Here is a 19,525-nt window from a genome sequence, read left to right on the forward strand (position 1 = left end):
TACAGGTTTAGGAGATTTTTTTTTACCTACAAGTAAGCCTTTTTATAGGCTTACCTGTAGGTAAAAGTAAAAAAAAAAAACAGTATACAACCGCTTTAAATACCCCTCAAAATGAATTTAGAGGCTCAGAATGACAGACAAACCACTGGCATTTTAGACGGAGGCTAACAAGGTAGTTGCAGGAAGTGATGATGTTTCTATATATAGGGCAATGCATGCTTGTATACTACGTTCTACACAACCTTCCATCCCGAGCAGATCGCATTGTTAATAAAGTTGTTACAAAGTGAACAAAAAAAACGCTTTAGCCGCTGCCTCTTTCCTTAGCGGGTTGGCTGGAAATGGCGACGCCTATGTACAAGTATAAGCCAATAGAATTGCGGGGAAGTTTGAGTTTGACTCGAGGCTTGTATTAGTGAGTGTTATTATTCGGCCGCGGAGGACGGTTGTTAAGGAGGTCGGTTGAGAGGTAGAGGAGGTCAGTGCTTGGAGGCTCCGAGGTATGTAGAGCTTCCGTTCCTAACTGCGGTTTGTGTTCACCATGTCAGCTGGGGACTTATTTGTGTATGACTGCTACAAAGCCGAGAGTTGATGGAACTATTACAAGGGGGGGGGGGGGTTCCTGGAGCTGAACGTTGTGATTGCTGGAGTTCTAACGCTCGCATCTTCTCTTCTAAATACTTCATGAACGGTCCACAATATGTATGGCTCAGTAATGTATGTGTGTGATTTACCTAAGTACCGGTCACTAACTGAAAGGAATAGTCTCTGCATTATCCAGCAATCCTTGTCCTGTCAGTGGGACCTCTGCAGTTGCAATGTAAACATCATACATGTGAGGGCCCATTCACACACCGCAATGCTGTGCGATTCACTTGCAGTTCTGAGCAGTGTTCTTCAGCCCGTTCATTTTGGATGTGTTGAAATTGCACCACCCCAAAAGTAGTGCATTTTGTTTAAAGCATGGCAACCAGATCGCATGGCACTCTTTTACCATTTGATCTCGTGTAGGACAACGAGGTGCCTCTGAGACCAGCGTTTGGGGTGTTGTTAATTTAACCGCTTGCCACCCGCCTAACGTACATGTACTGCAGCAGGTCGGCTCTATTGTGCATGATGTAGGAGGCACAATCGCACCCAGATTGGATAGAGAGGGAGCCAATCAGCAGGTCCAGTGGACCCGATGCCTGTCAAGTACCTGCAATCGCTACCAAGAGCGGTAGATCACTATCTTCTCCTATCGGAAGTGCGATCTTCCTGCTAAGTCCATTTTAGAAAACTCCTCAATGTATAATTTATGAGGCAGAATGAGTCTATTGAACATGTTGTTTTTCTTCCACAAGATTTTGGAAACTGTGTTGTCAATTTATAAGATATATAAATAGCAACATTATATATATATATATATATATATATATATATATATATATATATATTTTTTTTTTTTTTTCTGCTACTTCTGAGTATGGTGATGCCACATGTGAGCTTTTTTTACACAGCCTGGCAACAGAGGCCCAACGTACAGGGAGCACCATCAGTTGTTCTAGGGACATACATTTCAAATCTAATTTGACTACCTATTACACTTTTGTGAGGCACTGATGTGGCATGAATGAGGTGCTGATGTGGCACGTATGATCACTAATGTGGATGGATGAGCCAGGAATGGAGTGTGAATATGGATGGGCACTTCAGATCCAGCTCACAGCGCTGTTGCATCCGTTCCCTCCTCTCCTCACATGCTGTACCAATCGGCATGAGGGGAGGGCCAAAAACACTTGTGAACAAACCAGAGCATCTCTTAATCACTTAGTCATTGGACGGAGTGATCAAATGGCAAAGGGCTGCTGTCCTTGTCCTTTTGCCCTGATCCATGACACGCTGGGTTTGGGAGACCCTACGGTCTTGGATATTCCCGGGTGCACGGCCTTCTAGGAGGACATACCAGTACCATTTTTTGGCTATAGCCCAGTCATGAAAGCGGTTGAGAAAGCTGAGAACAGCATTGCCTGATCAACGTGAAAAAGCATAAAAAATGCAGCCTAGATTCTGTAAATCCAATCAATATTTTGATGCACCCACAAGGCACAGGTAGTGTCCAGTCCCACTACCTGCAGGTTGTTTGTTAGTCTTTGGCAGCCACGGGAGTGACATCACGTGACTCCAGACAGTCACGGAAGGAGGAGGGGTGAGGATAGATGCTTCCACCAGTGGGGACATTGCGGGCTTTGTTTGCAGGTAAGTGCCACATAATGGGCTAGTATACAATGCATACTAGCCCATTATTCATTTACTTTTCAGGGGACTAAAGAGTAATTAAAACCCATTAGGGTTTACTTCCCTTTTAACGTGATACCAAAGTCTTATTTGTTCTTAAAGAGGTGGGGGTTGTGTTACTTGCCTGCTCTGTGAAATGGTTTTGCACAGAGCAGCCTGGATCCTCCTGTTCTCAGGTCCCTCTTCGGTGTTCCTGGCCCCTCCCTCCTGTTTCATGCCCCCACAGCAAGCCGCTTGTTATGGGGGCACCCGAGTCAAGTCACAGCTCTGTGGGTTGGCCAGGCCCCTCTCTCCTAATTGGCTAACTGACTTTGACAGCAATGGGAGCCAATGTGGGTCAGCTAATCAGGAGGGAGAGTATTGGATGGCTGAGGCACTTGTGAACATCGCTGGACGGAAATTGGGCTCGGGTAAGTATTAGGATGCCTGCTACAGTTTATTTATTGTCTTAATGCATTTGGATATTACCAGGTTTAGAAACATAACATAAACATAATAAGAGAAGGCTAATTTATTAAACACTTTCTTCAGCTCTGTGTACACAAAAGAGCATGGGGGAGCGCATGACCATAATGGGGGTGATAGTGACACAGCCCCAAATGATCCACAATGGCTCAAAAGGGATATGGTCCAGAAATACTTAGACAGAATAAAGGTGGATAAAGCACCTGGACCTGATGGCATCCACCCACGGATCCTAAAAGAATTGAGCTCTGTAATTTCAGAGCCATTGTATCTAATTTTTAGGGACTCATTAATGACGGGAATAGTCCCACTGGATTGGCGCAGGGCGAACGTGGTGCCTATATTTAAAAAGGATCAAAGTCTTTACCAAGTAACTATAGACCTGTTAGCTTAACTTCTATAGCTGGGAAGATACTGGAGCGTTTAATAAAAGACCACATCGACGAGTTCTTGCTGAACAATAACACTTTAAGCAACAGACAGCATGGATTCATGAAAGACAGAAGTTGTCAGACAAATCTGATTTCTTTTTATGAGGAGGTAAGTAAAACCTTGGACAGAGGGGTGGCGGCGGATGTGGTATACTTGGATTTTGCAAAAGCATTCGATACAGTTCCGCACACACGGCTCATGTGTAAGGTAAAGTCTACAGGTTTGGAAATATCAGTTTGTAAATGGATAGAAAATTGGCTAGAAGACAGAATTCAAAGAGTCGTGGTTAATGACTCTTACTCTGAATGGTCTAAGGTTATCAGTGGTGTACCCCAAGGTTCAGTGTTGGGACCCTTACTTTTTAACATCTTTATAAATGATATTGGGTCTGGCATCAAAAGTAATATTTCTGTCTTTGCAGATGACACCAAGCTATGCAGTGGAATAACGTCTTTACAGGATGTCTCCAATTTACAAGCCGACCTCAATACACTGTCTAATTGGGCGACTATGTGGCAGATGATGTTTAATGTTGATAAATGTAAAGTTATGCACTTGGGGCCTAAGAATATGCATGCATCATACATGCTAGGGGGAGTACAACTGGGGGAATCCATAGTGAAGGATCTGGGGGTTTTGGTAGACCATAAGCTCAATAACAACATGCAATGCCAAGCTGCTGTTTGCAAAGCGAGCAAAGTCCTTTCTTGTATTAAGAGAGGTATGGACTCCAGAGAAAGAGATATAATTTTGCCCCTGTTCAAATCATTAGTAAGACCTCACCTGGAATATGCCGTTCAGTTTTGGGCACCAGTTCTCAAAAAGGATATCGGGGAACTGGAGAAAGTGCAGAGAAGGGCAACCAAACTGATAAGAGGCATGGAGGAACTCAGCTATGAGGAGAGATTAGAGGAACTAAATTTATTCACTCTTGAGAAGAGGAGATTAAGGGGGGATATGATTAACATGTTCAAATATATTAGGGGTCCATATAGTGAACTTGGTGTTGAGTTGTTCTCTGTACGGTCAACCCAGAGGACACGGGGGCACTCTTTACGTCTAGAGGAAAAGAGATTTCAGCTTCAAGTACGGAAAGGTTTCTTCACAGTTAGAGCAGTGAAAATGTGGAATAGACTCCCACCAGAGGTGGTTCTGGCCAGTTCAGTAGATTGCTTTAAGAAAGGCTTGGATACTTTCCTGATGGTACATAATATAACTAGGTACTAACATAGGGAAAGTTGATCCAGGGAAAATCCGATCGCCTATTGGGGGATCAGGAAGGAATTTTTTTCCCCTGCTGTAGTAAATTGGAGCATGCTCTGCTGGGGTTTTTTTTCGCCTTCCTCTGGATCAATTGTGGGCATAAAATTGGGTATCTAGATTGTACGATTATTTTTTATTTTATTTATTTGTTTTTAAGGTTGAACTGGATGGACTTGTGTCTTTTTTCAACCTGGCTAACTATGTAACTATGTAACTATGTAACTTATTAGAGAATGTGGAAGGGTCCATTCACACCTGAGCATAGTAATTTTTGGTCATCTTTTATTTTATATTTTACCATTTTTGCAGATTTTGGAAGCCTATACAGGTTCAGGTATTTCTATTTAGCCAATAGAAAGCACTAGCGAGAGGAAATTGGGGTTGGAAAGCTGCTGTTTGAGTAGAAAACGAGCAACAAAATGCTCAAGTCGGGCCATTTCTTTTGCTGTCTGTGGGGCCAACAACACTTGTAATCTGCCAAAAAAAAGCTTGTGTACTTTTTGAGCCACAGGTGTTTTGCTTCAGGTGACAGATTGCTCATATGCCAACAGGGGCCATTGAAATAATATGATTTAGCTTATTGAGTGTTTTTAGAGCTACAGGATTCAAGCAGAAAATCGCTCAGGTGGGAACCGAGCCTAACTTCAGATTTGTTACATAAAATCCATTTTAAGGCCCCCATTCGTACCTGCACGTTACAGTAACATGTGGTGGTTATTCTCTTTTGTTCATTGACGGACAGAGCACCTTTAATCTTGACCTTGGGTTATATCGCCACCTTCAGGAGAGGACTAGGCAGAACACATAAAAACGACAAAGCTGTACAGTACTGCCCAGGGGGCGGTCCTACTGGCTATAACCCCTCACTCTGCTACCAGCAGCTCAGTATTTATTTTCTGTTTAGTTTAGAAGGACCTGGCTCCGTGGGGACCAATGGTCTTTGGAATTTTTTCTTTTTCTGCTGTGGTGTGCGCGGTGTGGGATGTATGTATGTTCCTGTCATCTACAATCAATAGCTGGACTGGATAATCTAGATCCTGGTTGTCTCCCCAACCTGGCCATCAAGCGTGTGCAGATCTTAGTTGCGCGCTTGGTCGGCCACAACATGCCCCATACTGATCAGGTGATGGGTCTGTCCATGGCATGCATCCAGCAGTCCCGGCAGGAGGGTTAAATATGGTTCCACCTGTTTCGGCAGGATGGAGCAGCTGGGCGTTCCCTGGGAGGTCGACTAGGGGGCTCTCTCCCTGTCCTTTTCCCCCCTCCCCATGCTAAGGGGCTGCTGTTTGACTGGGCATAGGGGGTGCGGAGCATGTACCTGGCGGGGGGGGGGGGTGGTCTATGGGTCCTGGCAGGGGCCTGTGGTTGGTGGTCCGCTTGCATTATCCCTATTTTAGTGCTTTGTGGTATCCGTGTGCTGCATGTGGGGACTGGCCTCTGTGGGTGCCGTAGCTAATTTCTTGTAGCCACAGCCATGTGCTTATCTGTGGCCATTTTCTTGGAGTCCGTCTGTTGTGGGTGCTTTTGCTGAGGAGGCCGGCGGCCATTTTTTAGTAGCCTCAGAACTTTTATACTTCAGTGCTAGTTAAACCTTTAACAGCATAAATTGATACAGGACAACTCGTGGTGGGCATAGGGGACAGCTGACGGTGGCAGAACAGTGCAGTACCTGGGTCAGGGTGGGGAGTTCTGTGGGGGGGCCTATCAGTCTGTGGCAGCTATGAGGGTGGGCTCTTTTGTGACTTGCCTTAGGTCCCCAAGGGTGACAGGCGAGAGTGGGCCAGCATAGCCTCAGAAGCTGGCGCTGCTTCCCCAGATATTCCTTTTACAGTAGCCGGTGCACCTGCAGTGCCTATGGATGCTCTGTCAGCGGTCCTGGAATTCTTTGTTGCCAGGGTAGAGGTGGCGTGTGGGCGCAAGGGGGGTAAAAAAAAAAAATGGGAGGGGGGTAAAAAAATGGGGGTGAGGGGGGGCCCTGTCCTCTGGGGAGAGCTCTGATTCAGACTTGGGTCTCGCTGTGGCAGGCGGCCCATGTTCTGACATTTTAGAGGCTGTGGACCAGGACCATTAGGACAGTGACAATGACTCGGGTCAGAGCAGGATAAAGTGCTAGTAGGAGAACTTATCACGGCGGTGCGGGATACCTTAACCACTAGGTGCCTGTGCTATAGTCGAAAGACGGCTACAGCGTGGATGCCAATTGCCAGGAGGCCGTCCCTGGATGTCCTCCTGTTTACTTCCACAATGCATGCCCCCGCGAGTGCACATCAGGGAAATTCTGTGCTGGCCGTGTCCCTTGGACACAGCCAGTCACAGATTGCTGTAAATGGCCAATCACAGCGGCTGTTTATAGCGTGTGTCCAATGAGAGATGATCTCATGTGAACATATGACATCATCTCTCATCATCGGCTCTCCCTCCTCACTCAGAGGAGGGAGAGACCAACGGCTGCAGCATGAGCGGGGAAAAAAATAAAGTGCCCACAGTACATGTCACTGCCACCTGTCAGTTGCATGTGCTATCTGTCATCAGTGCCACGTCAGTGTCCCATGTCATTCTCCTGGTGCTCCATGGCCTTCAAAAGGGTAATAGGTAGTCAACACGTTAGATGTGTAATCTATGCTCCTAGAACAGGGGTTGACAAATTTGCTTTGAATTTAGGAGCCAGTTGAAAAAGTTAGGAGCCAGTTTTTATTTTATTTTTTTTTTTATTTTTTTTTAAGAGTGGTATGGCTTGTCAGCTCATGGGATAAGGCCAGTTATTTTCACCCCCTATCCCTAACTCGCAACGCAGCACCCAGTCAATAACTCCAATGTAACGCTGTTACATCAGGGTTTTGGGCTGACCAGAAAGAGTAAGGCTGGCAACAGATGGAACTGGTTGGCTTAGGCAGGTGACACTGGTTTGGGACTGACAGATGGTACTGGTTGCCACTGGCAGGCATGTGGAACTGCCAGATGGCATTGGCAGGTGGCACTGGCAGGAGATTGGCAGGTGGCACTGGTTTGGCGGTGGCACTCAGCACTGGCAGGTGGCTCTGATGGCGGTGACACTGGATGGTGGTGGCACTGGTAGGTGTCACTGGCGGTGGCACTGGCTGGCGGTGGCAGGTGGCACTGATTGGCGGTGGCACTGGTTTGGAACTGGCAGGTGGCCCTGGTTGGCGGTGGCACTGATTGTCAGCAGGTGGCACTGGTTGACGGCGCTCAGCACTGATTGGCGGTGGCACTGATTGCAGTTGGCACTGGTAGGTGGCACTGGTTGGCGGTGGCACTCAGCACTGGCAGGTGGCACTGATTGGCGGTGACACTAGATGGCACTCATTGGCGGTGGCACTGACACTCGGCACTGGTTGGCGGTGACAGGTGGCACTGGTTGGCACTTGTCACTGGCAGGTGGCACTGCTTGGTGGTGGCACTGATTGGCGGTGACACTTGGCACTGGCAGGTGGTGCTGATTGATGGTGGCACTGGCAGGTGGCATTGATTGGCGGTGGCACTGGTTGGTGGCAGGTGGCACTGGTTGGCGGTGGCGCACTGAGCACTCTGTTACTGAAAAGTAACAGAGGAGCTGTCAGAATTGAGCTTAATGTCAGGGTGGGCGTGACACCGCCGGGGTGTGAAACTGACAAGTAACAGAGAGGCAGCTCTGTCCAGATTTGAACTTTATGTCGGGGTGGGTGGGACCCGGGTGGGCCAGACTCAGCAGCTATCAAACATAAGCCAACGATTGGGCTGCTTAAGGGGCGGGGCCACATAAAAGTAGCAGCCCGCCCAGATCCCATTGGGTGGTGTTTGCTAGCTGCCGGGCCCCGCCCACTCCGGCCGGGACCCGCCCACCCCCGACATCAAGCTGAAATCTGACAGATCCTCCTCTCCTCTCCTCTTAGTTTTACACGCTTAGTGCGGCGCTTGATGCTTGCCAGAGCCGCTGAGTGGGGAGGACGGCAGTCAGTGTTAATGCTCTGCATGTCTGGGGCATCGATAGTGAGTGGGCTGGTGGCAGCTTAGGCACCAGGTTGCGATTTCTGGTCGCATTGGCGACCTGGCGCCTGGGATTTGTCAAGCCTTGTCCTAGAACATGTGATGGTGCTCCCTGCATGTTTGGCCTCTCTAAGTGGCTAGGCTGTGGAAAAGTCCCACACATGTTGTATCGTAATACTCAGGAGAAGTAGCAGAATGTATTTTGGGGTGTTTGTGGTATAAAAATGGCATGTGAGAGAAATAACCTATTACGACGACAATTTTGTGGGGAAAAAAAATCTTCATTTGGCAAAGAATTGTGGGGGTGGGGAAAAAAGAAAACATCAAAAAGCTCACCATGCCTCTTACTAAATACCTTGGAAGGTCTACTTTCAAAAAGGGGGTTATTTGTACTTTTCTGGCTTGTTCGGATCGCAAGAAATTAGATAGGCCACCAGTACATCAGGTGTGATAAAAAAAAAAAAAATTGATTTGCACCACAGCATGTAGACTCTAACTTTCACAAAGACCAAATAATATCCACTAATTTTTGTTTTATTTTTACCAAATATATGTAGCAGTATAAATTGTGGCCAAAATTGATGTAGAAAAATTTTGCAAATGATTAATTTTATCACAGAAATTAAGAAAAAATGTGTGGGGCTGTTTTTTTTTATTTTTTTTTTGTTTTTTTTTTTTGTTTTTTTTTTTGTTTCCCATTTATAGCGCAAAAACAAAACAACCCAGAGGTGATCAAATACCACCAGAAGAAAGCTCTATTTGTATGAAAAAAAGACAAAAAATTAATTTGGTTACCGTATTACGTTACTGAGTAGTTGTCATTCAAAGTGAGAGCACCGAAAGCTGAAAATTGGTCTGGTCATGAGGGTTTAAGTGCCCAGTTGTCAAGTGATTAAAGATGGAACGGTGGGGGCATGTGCAGAGGTGTTGGTCCCTTTTGGTTTCCACAATCTGGCCCACACTGCTAAGGTATTTCCGTATTTAACTTGTCAATATAAGTTTATTTACAAGGAGTGGGGAAGCCCGCAGTGGGCCTTTTCAGTCCCGAGATGGATGGTGGTGCATTACCCTTTTTAAGGAGAGTTTCCTAGAAAAAATGGACATCTCCTCTGGTTGTTGACCCCTGATATCCAGGTTAAATAAGGTAACTACAATTCAGGTGGAAGGGTCACCCTCTTATAAGGACCCTGCCAACAAAAGAGCCGAGGCAGTTGACCGGTGGTGGGGTCAGCATTGCGGCCAGTGTTAGACACGGCCCTAGTGTCGGTCGTTTACTGAATGTGTTAAGTTGTTGCACCGCGAGTTGGAGAAGCAACTGGTTTCCCCGGTCTGTGTGGAACTGGCAGACCAGTTGGTGCAGGGCCTTATGTCTGTGATGTGGCCCTGGATATGGCCCCTTTGCTTTCTAGAGCCTCGGTATTGGCAGTATTGCTGCGTCGCCTGACTTGGCTTAAATGCTGGTCTGCAGACCAGGCATCTAAGAAGGTACTGGTGGATTTGCCTTTCCAAGGTGAGGGGCTATTTGGAGCCTCACTGGATGACATTAAGAATCTAACCGGGGTAAGAGTACTTTGCTCCCACAGTCCAGGAAGGGTAAGGAGCCACGCCGTAGACAGGGGCCCTCCTTTTCCGCTCAGAAGCAGATTTTTCGTCTGCCCGGGTTGGCAGGTAAGCATTCCCAGTCCGACAAGGTGCCTGCTGAGGGACAAAAGTGCCCCTGGTTTCACAAGCTGGCGAGCAAATCTGTTGCTGCATGAAGGTTTGCCCCTGCCCGACTCTCGGGTGGGAAGTCGCCTTTAGGAGGTTCACCGTATTGCAAACTCCCTTCTGACCAGTGGGTCTTCGAAACTGGTTTCCTCAGGCTACAAGATAGTTTCTTTCTTGTCCGCCAAAAACAGATCAATTTTATTTTTTATTTTTTTCTTCCGACTTGTCAGGGGGCCCTGTTTGGGGCAGTACAGGACCTGCTGCTGTGCTTGGTGATAGTACCTGTACAGAAGCCGGAAAGGTTTCAGTGATTTTACTGCAATCTGTTTGTACATCAGGTGGATTTCTTCATGTATTTTGACATCAAGGATGCATATTGCATGTCCCCATATGCATCAGGTTTCTATGATTTTGCAGTCGGGGAAGAGCACTAACAATTTGTAGCTCTCCCCTTTGGCCTAGCGATGGGGCCAAGGGTCTTCACTAAGGTGCTAGCCCCAATTCTGGCATTGCTAAGATAGATGAGGTATCGCAGTTGTGGGTTACCTGGACTATCTCCCGAGAGCAGCTTCTGCCTCAGAATTAAGGATGTGGAGATCAACATACAGACTCTTCAGAAGTTTGGTTGGGTGTTGAACTCCAGAACTTGGTGTTGGTGCCGACTCAATGCCTGGAGTACCTGGGTGGATTCTAGACTTCTTGGGTGAGAGTTTTTTTTTTTTTCTCCCTTCGGAAAAGCTGATGACTCTTCAATCGGCGGTGCAGTTGGTGTCCCGCAGGTGATTGCTGCGTTTCTGCATGCGTGTTCTAGGTCCCATGGTAGCCACTTTCGAGGCAGTACCATATGCTCAATTCCACACTAGTCTTGCCGAAAGAGATCCTGTCCAAATCGGACAAATCTATGACATCCCTGTAGTGTCAAATTTTCGGGTGAGCCAGCTAGTCAGGCATTCTCTTTGGTGGCTGAGGTCTCCAGCCCTTTGGACCGAGTCGCTGCCTCAAAGTGTTTTGGCTCATCTGCCTAAGGTGGGGCACTCCAGATGTGGATTTGTTGGGCCTCTCTGCTCAATCGGAAGGTACAATGGTTTGTTGCCACGTCAAGAGATGCCTTGGAGGATGCGTCCGATGCCTTGGTGGCTCCCCCCAGAATCCTACCTCATCTGCTATGCAGTGTGGAGGCCAAGGGGATTCTGATTGGCCTTGACGTCCTTGGTACGCTGACATAGTACGAATGGTGGCGGATGTTCATTGGCGTCTGCTGATGTGGGAGGACCTTCTGTCGCGAGGTCCAATACTTAATCCTGCTTTGCTGCTTGCTGGTTTTAAGGGCATGGCTTTTGAAAGCCAGGTGCTAAAGGACCGAGGACTGTTGGTTTCACTAATCTCCACTATGCTGAGGGCGCAGAAGTCTTCTCTGAAGATTTATCATCGTACGTGGAAGCCCTACATGTCCATGTGAGGAGATGGGTTTGAGTCCACGTACATATTCGTTTTACAGGATCCTGCTGTTTTTGCAGTAAGGTGTGGATCATAAACTTGCATTAAGCACCATTAAGGTGTATGTATGTATGTACATTATAAAACATTTTTTGGGGGAGAAGAGGTACTTCCTGTCCCATTTTCCTCCTTCTGTTGCTGCTTATTTGACTCCTCCCCCTAGGTGGCCCTGCCCTCTCTGCATTCTTCTGGGGCACATCATAGGTCCCAGAAGATTGCCTGGCCACTAGGAGAGCGAAGTGCAGCTGCAAACTATTGCAGCTGGGTGCCCACAATGGTAATGATGGTTAAGAGGGGGAGAGGAGCGAGGCTTCAGGCAGCTGCATCACTGGACTGTGGGACAGGTGAGTGTCTATTAACAATCAGCAGCTACCTTTTTTTTTTTTTTTTTTTTTTTTTGTAGCTGCTGACATTTAATACACTTAAAAAAAAAAAAAAAAAAAACAGTGGTACTGTTTTCAAAATGATTGTAAACTATATACAACTGCCCAGTGAGGAGCAAGAAATCCACATCGTCTGTTTACAGCAATGGATCAAGCATGGGCTCAGGTAAGTATAAAGGCCCATACACACGATCAGACTTTTTGACGACAAACATGCAAATTAGCGGTGACCGTGACTACCGTGTGTACGCTCCATCGGACAAACTTTTTTTGGTTTTCAATGCACTTTTGTTGGCTGTGCGAACGGACAAACTTTCTGGCAACAAAAGTCTGATGCAGCAAAGTCTGATCGTGTGTATTTTGTACAAAAGTCCTATGGTTTTCTGTACAAGCAAGCATGCTCAGAACCAATGCAAAAGATCAGGCAATACAGAAGTAGACCTAAGGTGGCGGTAAAGAGCAGAAAAACTACGTAATTTGGTGAAAGTTGGCTGAAAGTCCTGCTGTGTGTATGCAATAAAAGTTCAGGGCCAACGCCCTTTGTACAAAAATCCACAGGAAAGTTTGTACAAAGTCCGATCATGTGTATGAGGCTTTAAAGTGGTGGGTGGTGCTGCACACAGGTTTTTTTTACCTGCACACAGTTCTACCTTTTACAACCACTTTTTGCTGGACCTTTTAGTCAGGTAAAACACTGGCTGAATCAAGGGGGGGGGGGCAAAAACAAATGCAGCTGCCATGCTTCAAAGATTGGTAATCTGCAATCAAATACGTTATTGCTTAGGAGTTGACATGTGGTTTAACTTGGAGAGTCAACCTGTCTCAAATGTTGGCTTTTTCAGGTAGTACTAGCATTCATGTTTCTATAGGTTTCCTTTTTTAATAGCATAGTGCAAACATGTTACCCATGGCATACAATATTCACATCTTGGTTACCTAGTATAGTCAGACAAAACTAGGTGCTGTTTTTTTTTTTTTCCATGATTTGAGTGCTGTTGCAAGTACATTATTATTGAATTGTTCTAAATTACTGCTGCTTGTTGCAGAATCTGTAGTGCACAGAATAAAAGAGCTAATGGAATTGCTGATATGGATGATTTAGCTGAAGAGACGTTTCATTCTTTGGAGGAAGAAGCACAGTACTGGAAAGATCTAGCAATGAAATATAAGAAATGGTGTGTTTTTTATTTTTTTTTCCTAGCTACAGATGGGTGATGGGGGGGGGGGGGGGGGGGGGCTTGAAGCATGAACTGGGAGAATAACACTTTATTTCTGTGTTAGTTCTGAGGATGCAAGTGAAGAGCTAAATGAGTTCCAAGAGGCTAGCCGAGAGTATGAAGCCGAGCTGGAGGCACAACTTTTGCAGACTGAGAGCAGGAACAGAGATTTGCTCTCAGAAAATAACAGATTGCGCATGGAACTTGAATCATTGAAGGTAAGACCACAATTTGTTTTAAAGCCAAACTTCCCGTGTGTGTGTTAAACCTGATCAATTGCTTGTTAACACAAATTGCTAATTGGCCAATCACAAGGCAGAAACTCGGTGCATTTAGGCATCTAGATGTGAAGACGAATGGCTGAAGCTTAAACTGAGCAATAGGGAAGAAAGGGGATTTAAAGGAGTTGTAAAGTCTCAAGGTTTTTCACCTAGTGCATTCTATGCAGCAGTTGTGTGAACAAAAATGCCTTGTCAAAAGAGAATGGGTAGACTGGCTCAAAATGATAGAAAGGCAACGGTAACTCAAATAACCATTCATCACAACCAAGGTATAAAGAATACCTTCTCTGAATGTGCAACACATTGACCCTTGAAGCAGATGGACTACAGCAGCAGAAGACCACATCAGGTGCTATTCTTGTCAGCTGAGAACAGCAAACTGAGGCTACAATTCACACTGGCTCAAAATTGGACAATGCAACATTGGAAAAACATGGTCTAGCCTGGTCTAAAGACATTTCGATCGTAGGGTCAGATTTTGGCATAAACAACAATGAAAGCATGTATCTTCCCTGCCTTGTATCAACGGTTCAGAGCTCAAATCCTCTCAAACTGCTTTCTTGAATGTGACAAGAAGTTCACTGTACTCCAATGGCCTCCATTCACCAGATCTCAATCCAGTAGAGCACCTTTGGGATGTGGTGGAATGGGGGATTTGTATCATGGATGTGCAGCTAACAAATCTACAGCAACTATCATGTCAATATGGACCAAAATCTGAGGAATGTTTCCAACACCTTGTTGGCTCTATGCCGTCGAGATTTAAATTGAAGTTCTGAAGGCAAAGGGGGGGGTTCCAACCTGGTACTAGCAAGTTGTAAATAATAATAATAATAATGACTAGTCAGCAGGTTGGGTGTAGACCTGGGATTCCCATGTACCACTTCCCTACCAGTGCATTGTAAAATGACCTTTGCAGGAACATTCCCTTACTCCGGCTCTTGTGCGCCCCTGGCGATTTGGCAAAGGTCTGTGTCCCTCAGGACACTGACCATCCCAAATCGGGGTAAAGAATCAATGAGAATGACTCATTACCACATGATCAGCTGTGTCCAATCACAGCCGGTCATATGAACTCTGCACGCCGCTTGTGTGTGGCCATCAGGAATGAAGAGTGTCACTCTAAAACACAGCCCATCCCCCGATCAGGGTAAAGAGCCCACAAAATTGGCTCTTTACCATGTGACTGACTAGCTCTGATCACAGCCAGTCAGATGTCGCCGAACCGCGCTAACTATCTGTTACTGGGTTTTCATCACACAACGATCATGTGTGAGGATATTGCGGTAATGGCTAGTTACCGCCTACAGTGCACAACAAAACAGTGCCCATCTGAGTACCTTTTTTGCAGCCCATGCCTCATTGAAATGTATGTTGGGCTGTTTGCTTTCCAAAATAGGGTAGATTTTTGGGCGCTTCCATTGTTCTGGTCAGGTTTTTTTATTTTATTTTTTTATTTGAATAAAATGCTTTTGGAGTAACTATCTATCTAAAGCTAGTTTCCTATTGAAGATACATTAATTAATTAGTTTATGTATTATAGTTGTGTAGCATGAGGCTGTATAGTCTGCAATATTTACACTTTCTGTAAACCCATTCAATGAATGTAAGCTGAGATAACATGCACTGAATTGATGCATTCACACAATTTCACAATAATCATGAGATGAAACTAAGTTCAGAAATATTCCTTTTATCCCATTGTTTTGCAAATCTATGTAAGCAACACACTATAATTTGAAGCGAAATGCATCTATATCAGGCTTTAAGTGTGAGGAGGAAGGGCAAGCAGTTAAAATGAAAGTGAAATCTTCTAAGCAGCTTATCAACCTTGTTATCTTTGTGCACATAGCTTGAAGTGCTTGATTACTCCCTTGAGGAGAAAATGGCAGCAGGCCGTAAGAGACCTAGTTTTATGATTATTTACTAATCTGACAGTTTATTCTAAATGGAAATCCTTCATTTTGTTTGCAAATATGACAAATTCTAACTAACTGCAAGAATAAATCCTTAAGTTTAACGAGCACCTGTTATTTCAGACCCATCGTGGCAGCCCCTGTTAATGGGCATCCACTCACCTGCCGCTGCTACGTCCCTCACCTTGTTGTGTCACTGCCACATCACCAGATCTCCTATTAAAGTGAATGGGACTGTCAGTGAGTCAACAGGGGGTCGGAGGAGGAGCTGCTGTGGGACAATGACAGTTGTGCTTTAAAAATTAAGTTTTAAATCAAGCCTTTTTACCAGCAATTTAAATCAAATCCACCTTGTTTCTGGTGCTCCGGGGCCTTAAAAAGTGTGGTGGGTGTCAGGAAATTAGATGTATAATTTTATGCTTCAAGAAACGCCTGACAGTTCTCCCTGCATGTTTGACCTATGTGGCCAGGCTGTGTAAGTCTCACACGTGATATCACCATATTTAGGAGTAGCACAATGTATTTTGGGGTTTAATTGCAAGTACACATACTCTGTGTGTGAGAAGTCGCTTGTTCTTGTGTTGAGAAGAAAAGGGGGAAAAAATAAATAAAATTCTTATTTCTCAAGAATTGTGGGGGGAGGGGAAATCACAAATTCAATACCTTGGACTGTCTACTTTCCAAAATGGTGTGATTTGGGGGCTATTAGTACTGTCCTGACCTTTCGGGGGGCCTCAAGAAATAGGCCATCAGTATATCTGGTATGATCAGTTTTTCACCATAACTTGTAGAGTGTAACTTTCACACAGATTAAATATACACTAATTTAGCTAATCTTTTACCAAAGATACATATGTAGAAGTATACTTTTTTGTTGCAAATTTATGACCAAAAATTACTTATTTGCTAAATTTTATAATGGAAACTAAATTTTTTTCACTTTATAGCGCAAAAATAAAATAGTGGTTAATAAATGCCACTGGGAGAGCTTTATTTGTGTGAAGAAAACAACATAAACGTTTTGTTTGGGTACAGTGTTGCATTACTGAGTAATTGTCATTCAAGGTGTGGGGGCACTGAAATTTGGTCTGGGCAGGAAGGAGGTGAAAGTGCCCTGTATTGATGTAGCTCGTGTGTGTGTGTGTGTGCGTGTGTGTGTGTCTCCAAGCTTCCATGAGACCTAGAGCTCCTCCTACCAGGACAGGAAGCATGTTAACCCCACCAGATTAAAAGGGCGGTCCTCCAGGCCCATGTCAGTATTGGTGTTTCCTCTGGACATGGGGTAACATGTTCCTGGCTCCCTAGGTCTAGTGAGCAAATGTTCTTGTTGCTGTTAGGGATGTTGTGCTTTTTTTTAAGGACATTTTCCCGCAGAATATTTAGTAATTTTTAACGAAGATATATTTTTAAGATACAGAATCAATCTATATGACAGTCTAGACATGTGAAACGTATTCACGGAGACAAGTGATCATAAAAATGGTTACATTTATTGGTTGACAAAAGACAAATATCTACATGAAATTAAAATACAGATTGCATTACTTGATCATTTTACAATTAGTGGAAACACCCACAAAATGGGAGTGTCATACTTTGGACTTAATCGTCACCATTATCACTTCTCGGTAGAATAAATAACCTTTTGATTGACAATTAACCACTTTCAGACCGGACCATTTTGCTGGTCAATGACCAGAGGTCTTTTTACAATTTGGCACTGCGCTGCTTTAACTGGTAATTGCGCAGTCATGCAATGTTGTACCCAAACAAAATTTGCGTCCTTTTTTCCCCACAAATAGAGCTTTCTTTTAAAGGTATTTGACTGACTCTGCGATTTTTATTTTTTGCGATATAAACGTAAAAAGACCGCAAATTTTGAAAAAAATGATATTTTCTAATTTTTGTTATTAGAAAAATCCAATAAACTCAATTTTAGTCATACATTTAGGCCAAAATGTATTCAGCCACATGTCTTTGGTAAAAAAAGTCAATAACTGTATATTTATTGGTTTGCGCAAAAGTTGTCACATCTACAAACTAAGGTACGTTTTCTGGAATTTACGCAGCTTTTAGTTTACGACTGCCTATCTCATTTCTTGAGGTGCTAAAATGGCAGGGCAGTACAAAACCCCCCCAAATGACCCCATTTTGGAAAGTAGACCCCCTAAGGAAATTGATAAGTGGCATGTTGAGCCCATTGAATATTTTATTTTTTTTGCCTCAAGCGATTGAATAATGACACAAAAAAATTTTTTTTTTATATTTTTTTCACAAAGTTGTCACTAAATGAAATATTGCTCACACATGCCATGGGCATATGTGAAATGACACCCCAAAATAAATTCTGCTGCTTCTCCTGAGTACGGGGATACCACATGTGTGGGACTTTTTGGGAGCCTAGCCACGTACGGGGCCCCGAAAACCAAGCACCGCCTTCAGGATTTCTAAGGGTGTAAATTTTTGAATTCACTCCTCACTACCTATTGCAGTTTTGAAGGCCATAAAATAATAATAAAATAAAATGCCAAGATGGCGTACACCCCCCCCCCCCCCAAATGACCCCATTTTTGAAAGTAGACACCCCTAAATTTAGGGGTACACTAGTGAGACTCACAGGTAAAAAAGCACCTAGGCTGTCAGCGACTGTATCAAAACGCTACAAAAAACACTGTTAGCGATCGCAGGGATCAGGCCTGACTCTGCGAACGCTGCAGTTATGTGTGTTGTGTTTTGTAAGTGACAGTGATCGATCGATACTGCACTTGGGTGGGCTGGGCTGGGCTTGGCGGAGGGGCTAAACACAGGTGCTAGCAGGTATCTGGGCTGATCCCGCTAACAATGCGTTTTGGGAAACCTAAACTGCTGGCGATGCTAAAATAGATCTGATCAGATACTATATTACTAAGGGAGGTGTATGCTTTGCGCGTGGGTGTTAGCGGTACTGGCACTAACCTGACGCGGCCTGGGGCGACGCAGACCCTATCTGACCCTCAAACTTAAATCACCCGCCGGGTGATCAGGGGGTTAAACCTTTATTAGGTAATAAATGGCGGGTGCACTGAAACTATAAAAAAATAACTAACCAACCAGCGTCACCTGTAACAGTTATATGGTGATCACTGGTGAAAGGGTTAACTAGGGGGCAATCAGGGGGCTTTATGCGGTAGTATATGGGGGGGGTCCCTGGCACTATAAAAAGCTGTGGCGAACCTAAATGCCTACCTGCCTAACTAGCGTCACCTGTGACACTAATACAGCGATCAGAAAAACGATCGCTTATTAGGCTGGGTTCACACTGGAGCGATGCGGCAACGCCACGAATCCGCGGCGGGTTCCCGCATCACACTGCCCTATGCGAACTGCTGGTAGTGTCAGTGAAATGTTAATGACACCCCCAGATCAGTTCGCATATCGCAGTGCGATCTGCAAACTCGGACAGGAATCGGATCGCATGGTGTGAACACCCATGCGATCCGATTCTGCTGCGGACCAAAAAAGGGTCCCGTGCGAGTTTGCGGCGGGTGCGATGCGAATTCAGCCATACTATCTGGCTGAACTCGCATCGCACAGAGATCGGTTGTGATTTGCAGTGCGGTGCGAATCACATCCGTTCTCATGAACCGCTGCAATGTGAACCCAGCCTTAGTGACACTGGCGACGGGGGTGATCACGGGGTTAAACCTTTATTGGGGGGGGTTAGGGGGTTACCCTAGAACTAAAGGGGGCTAACCTTAACTGCCCTAACAGTTATTACAGTCACAAATGACACCAATGCAATAAAAAATGCAATTGGTGTCACTGTGACTGGGGGTGCAGGGGTGATAGGGGGGGTGAGAGTGTGCCTGGCATGTTCTACTGTGTAGTGTAGTGTTGGTGTAACTCACCGATCCTCTCTCCTCGGTGCCGGAACGAAAAATACCGACACGGAGGAGAGATTGCATCACTTCCTCTGCCTGTGTTTACATTACAGGAGAGCAAGTGATGTCATGCTGCACTTGCATTCGTCAGGAGCGATCGCGAGGGGGTGGCCATGAATGAATGGCCGCCCCCCTCATCCCGGATTGCTCCTGAACGGATTCCGACCGCCGCTGGCACCGGGG

The 19,525-nt window shown here is 45.3% G+C and overlaps 1 protein-coding gene across 2 annotated transcripts in view; it reads left to right on the top strand.

Moving 5' to 3' along the window:
- Positions 1-361: 361 nt before the first annotated feature.
- The window catches only part of NDE1 (nudE neurodevelopment protein 1), a 122,163-nt gene continuing 102,999 nt past the window's right edge, over positions 362-19,525 (top strand). The window contains exons 1-3 of one of the 2 annotated variants that reach the window (XM_077448923.1): positions 362-500; positions 13,055-13,183; positions 13,290-13,443. In XM_077448923.1, the coding sequence (XP_077305049.1) occupies positions 13,098-13,183; positions 13,290-13,443 (240 nt within the window). In that variant the 5' untranslated portion in view covers positions 362-500; positions 13,055-13,097. The remainder of the gene's footprint in view (positions 501-13,054; positions 13,184-13,289; positions 13,444-19,525) is intronic. The other variant, XM_077448924.1, reaches the window with a different exon arrangement.

This window comes from Lithobates pipiens, unplaced genomic scaffold, assembly GCF_037356315.1.
Source record: "Lithobates pipiens isolate NorthernLeopardFrog02 unplaced genomic scaffold, aLitPip1_a1.2 Scaffold_22, whole genome shotgun sequence".
NCBI lineage: Eukaryota > Metazoa > Chordata > Amphibia > Anura > Ranidae > Lithobates > Lithobates pipiens.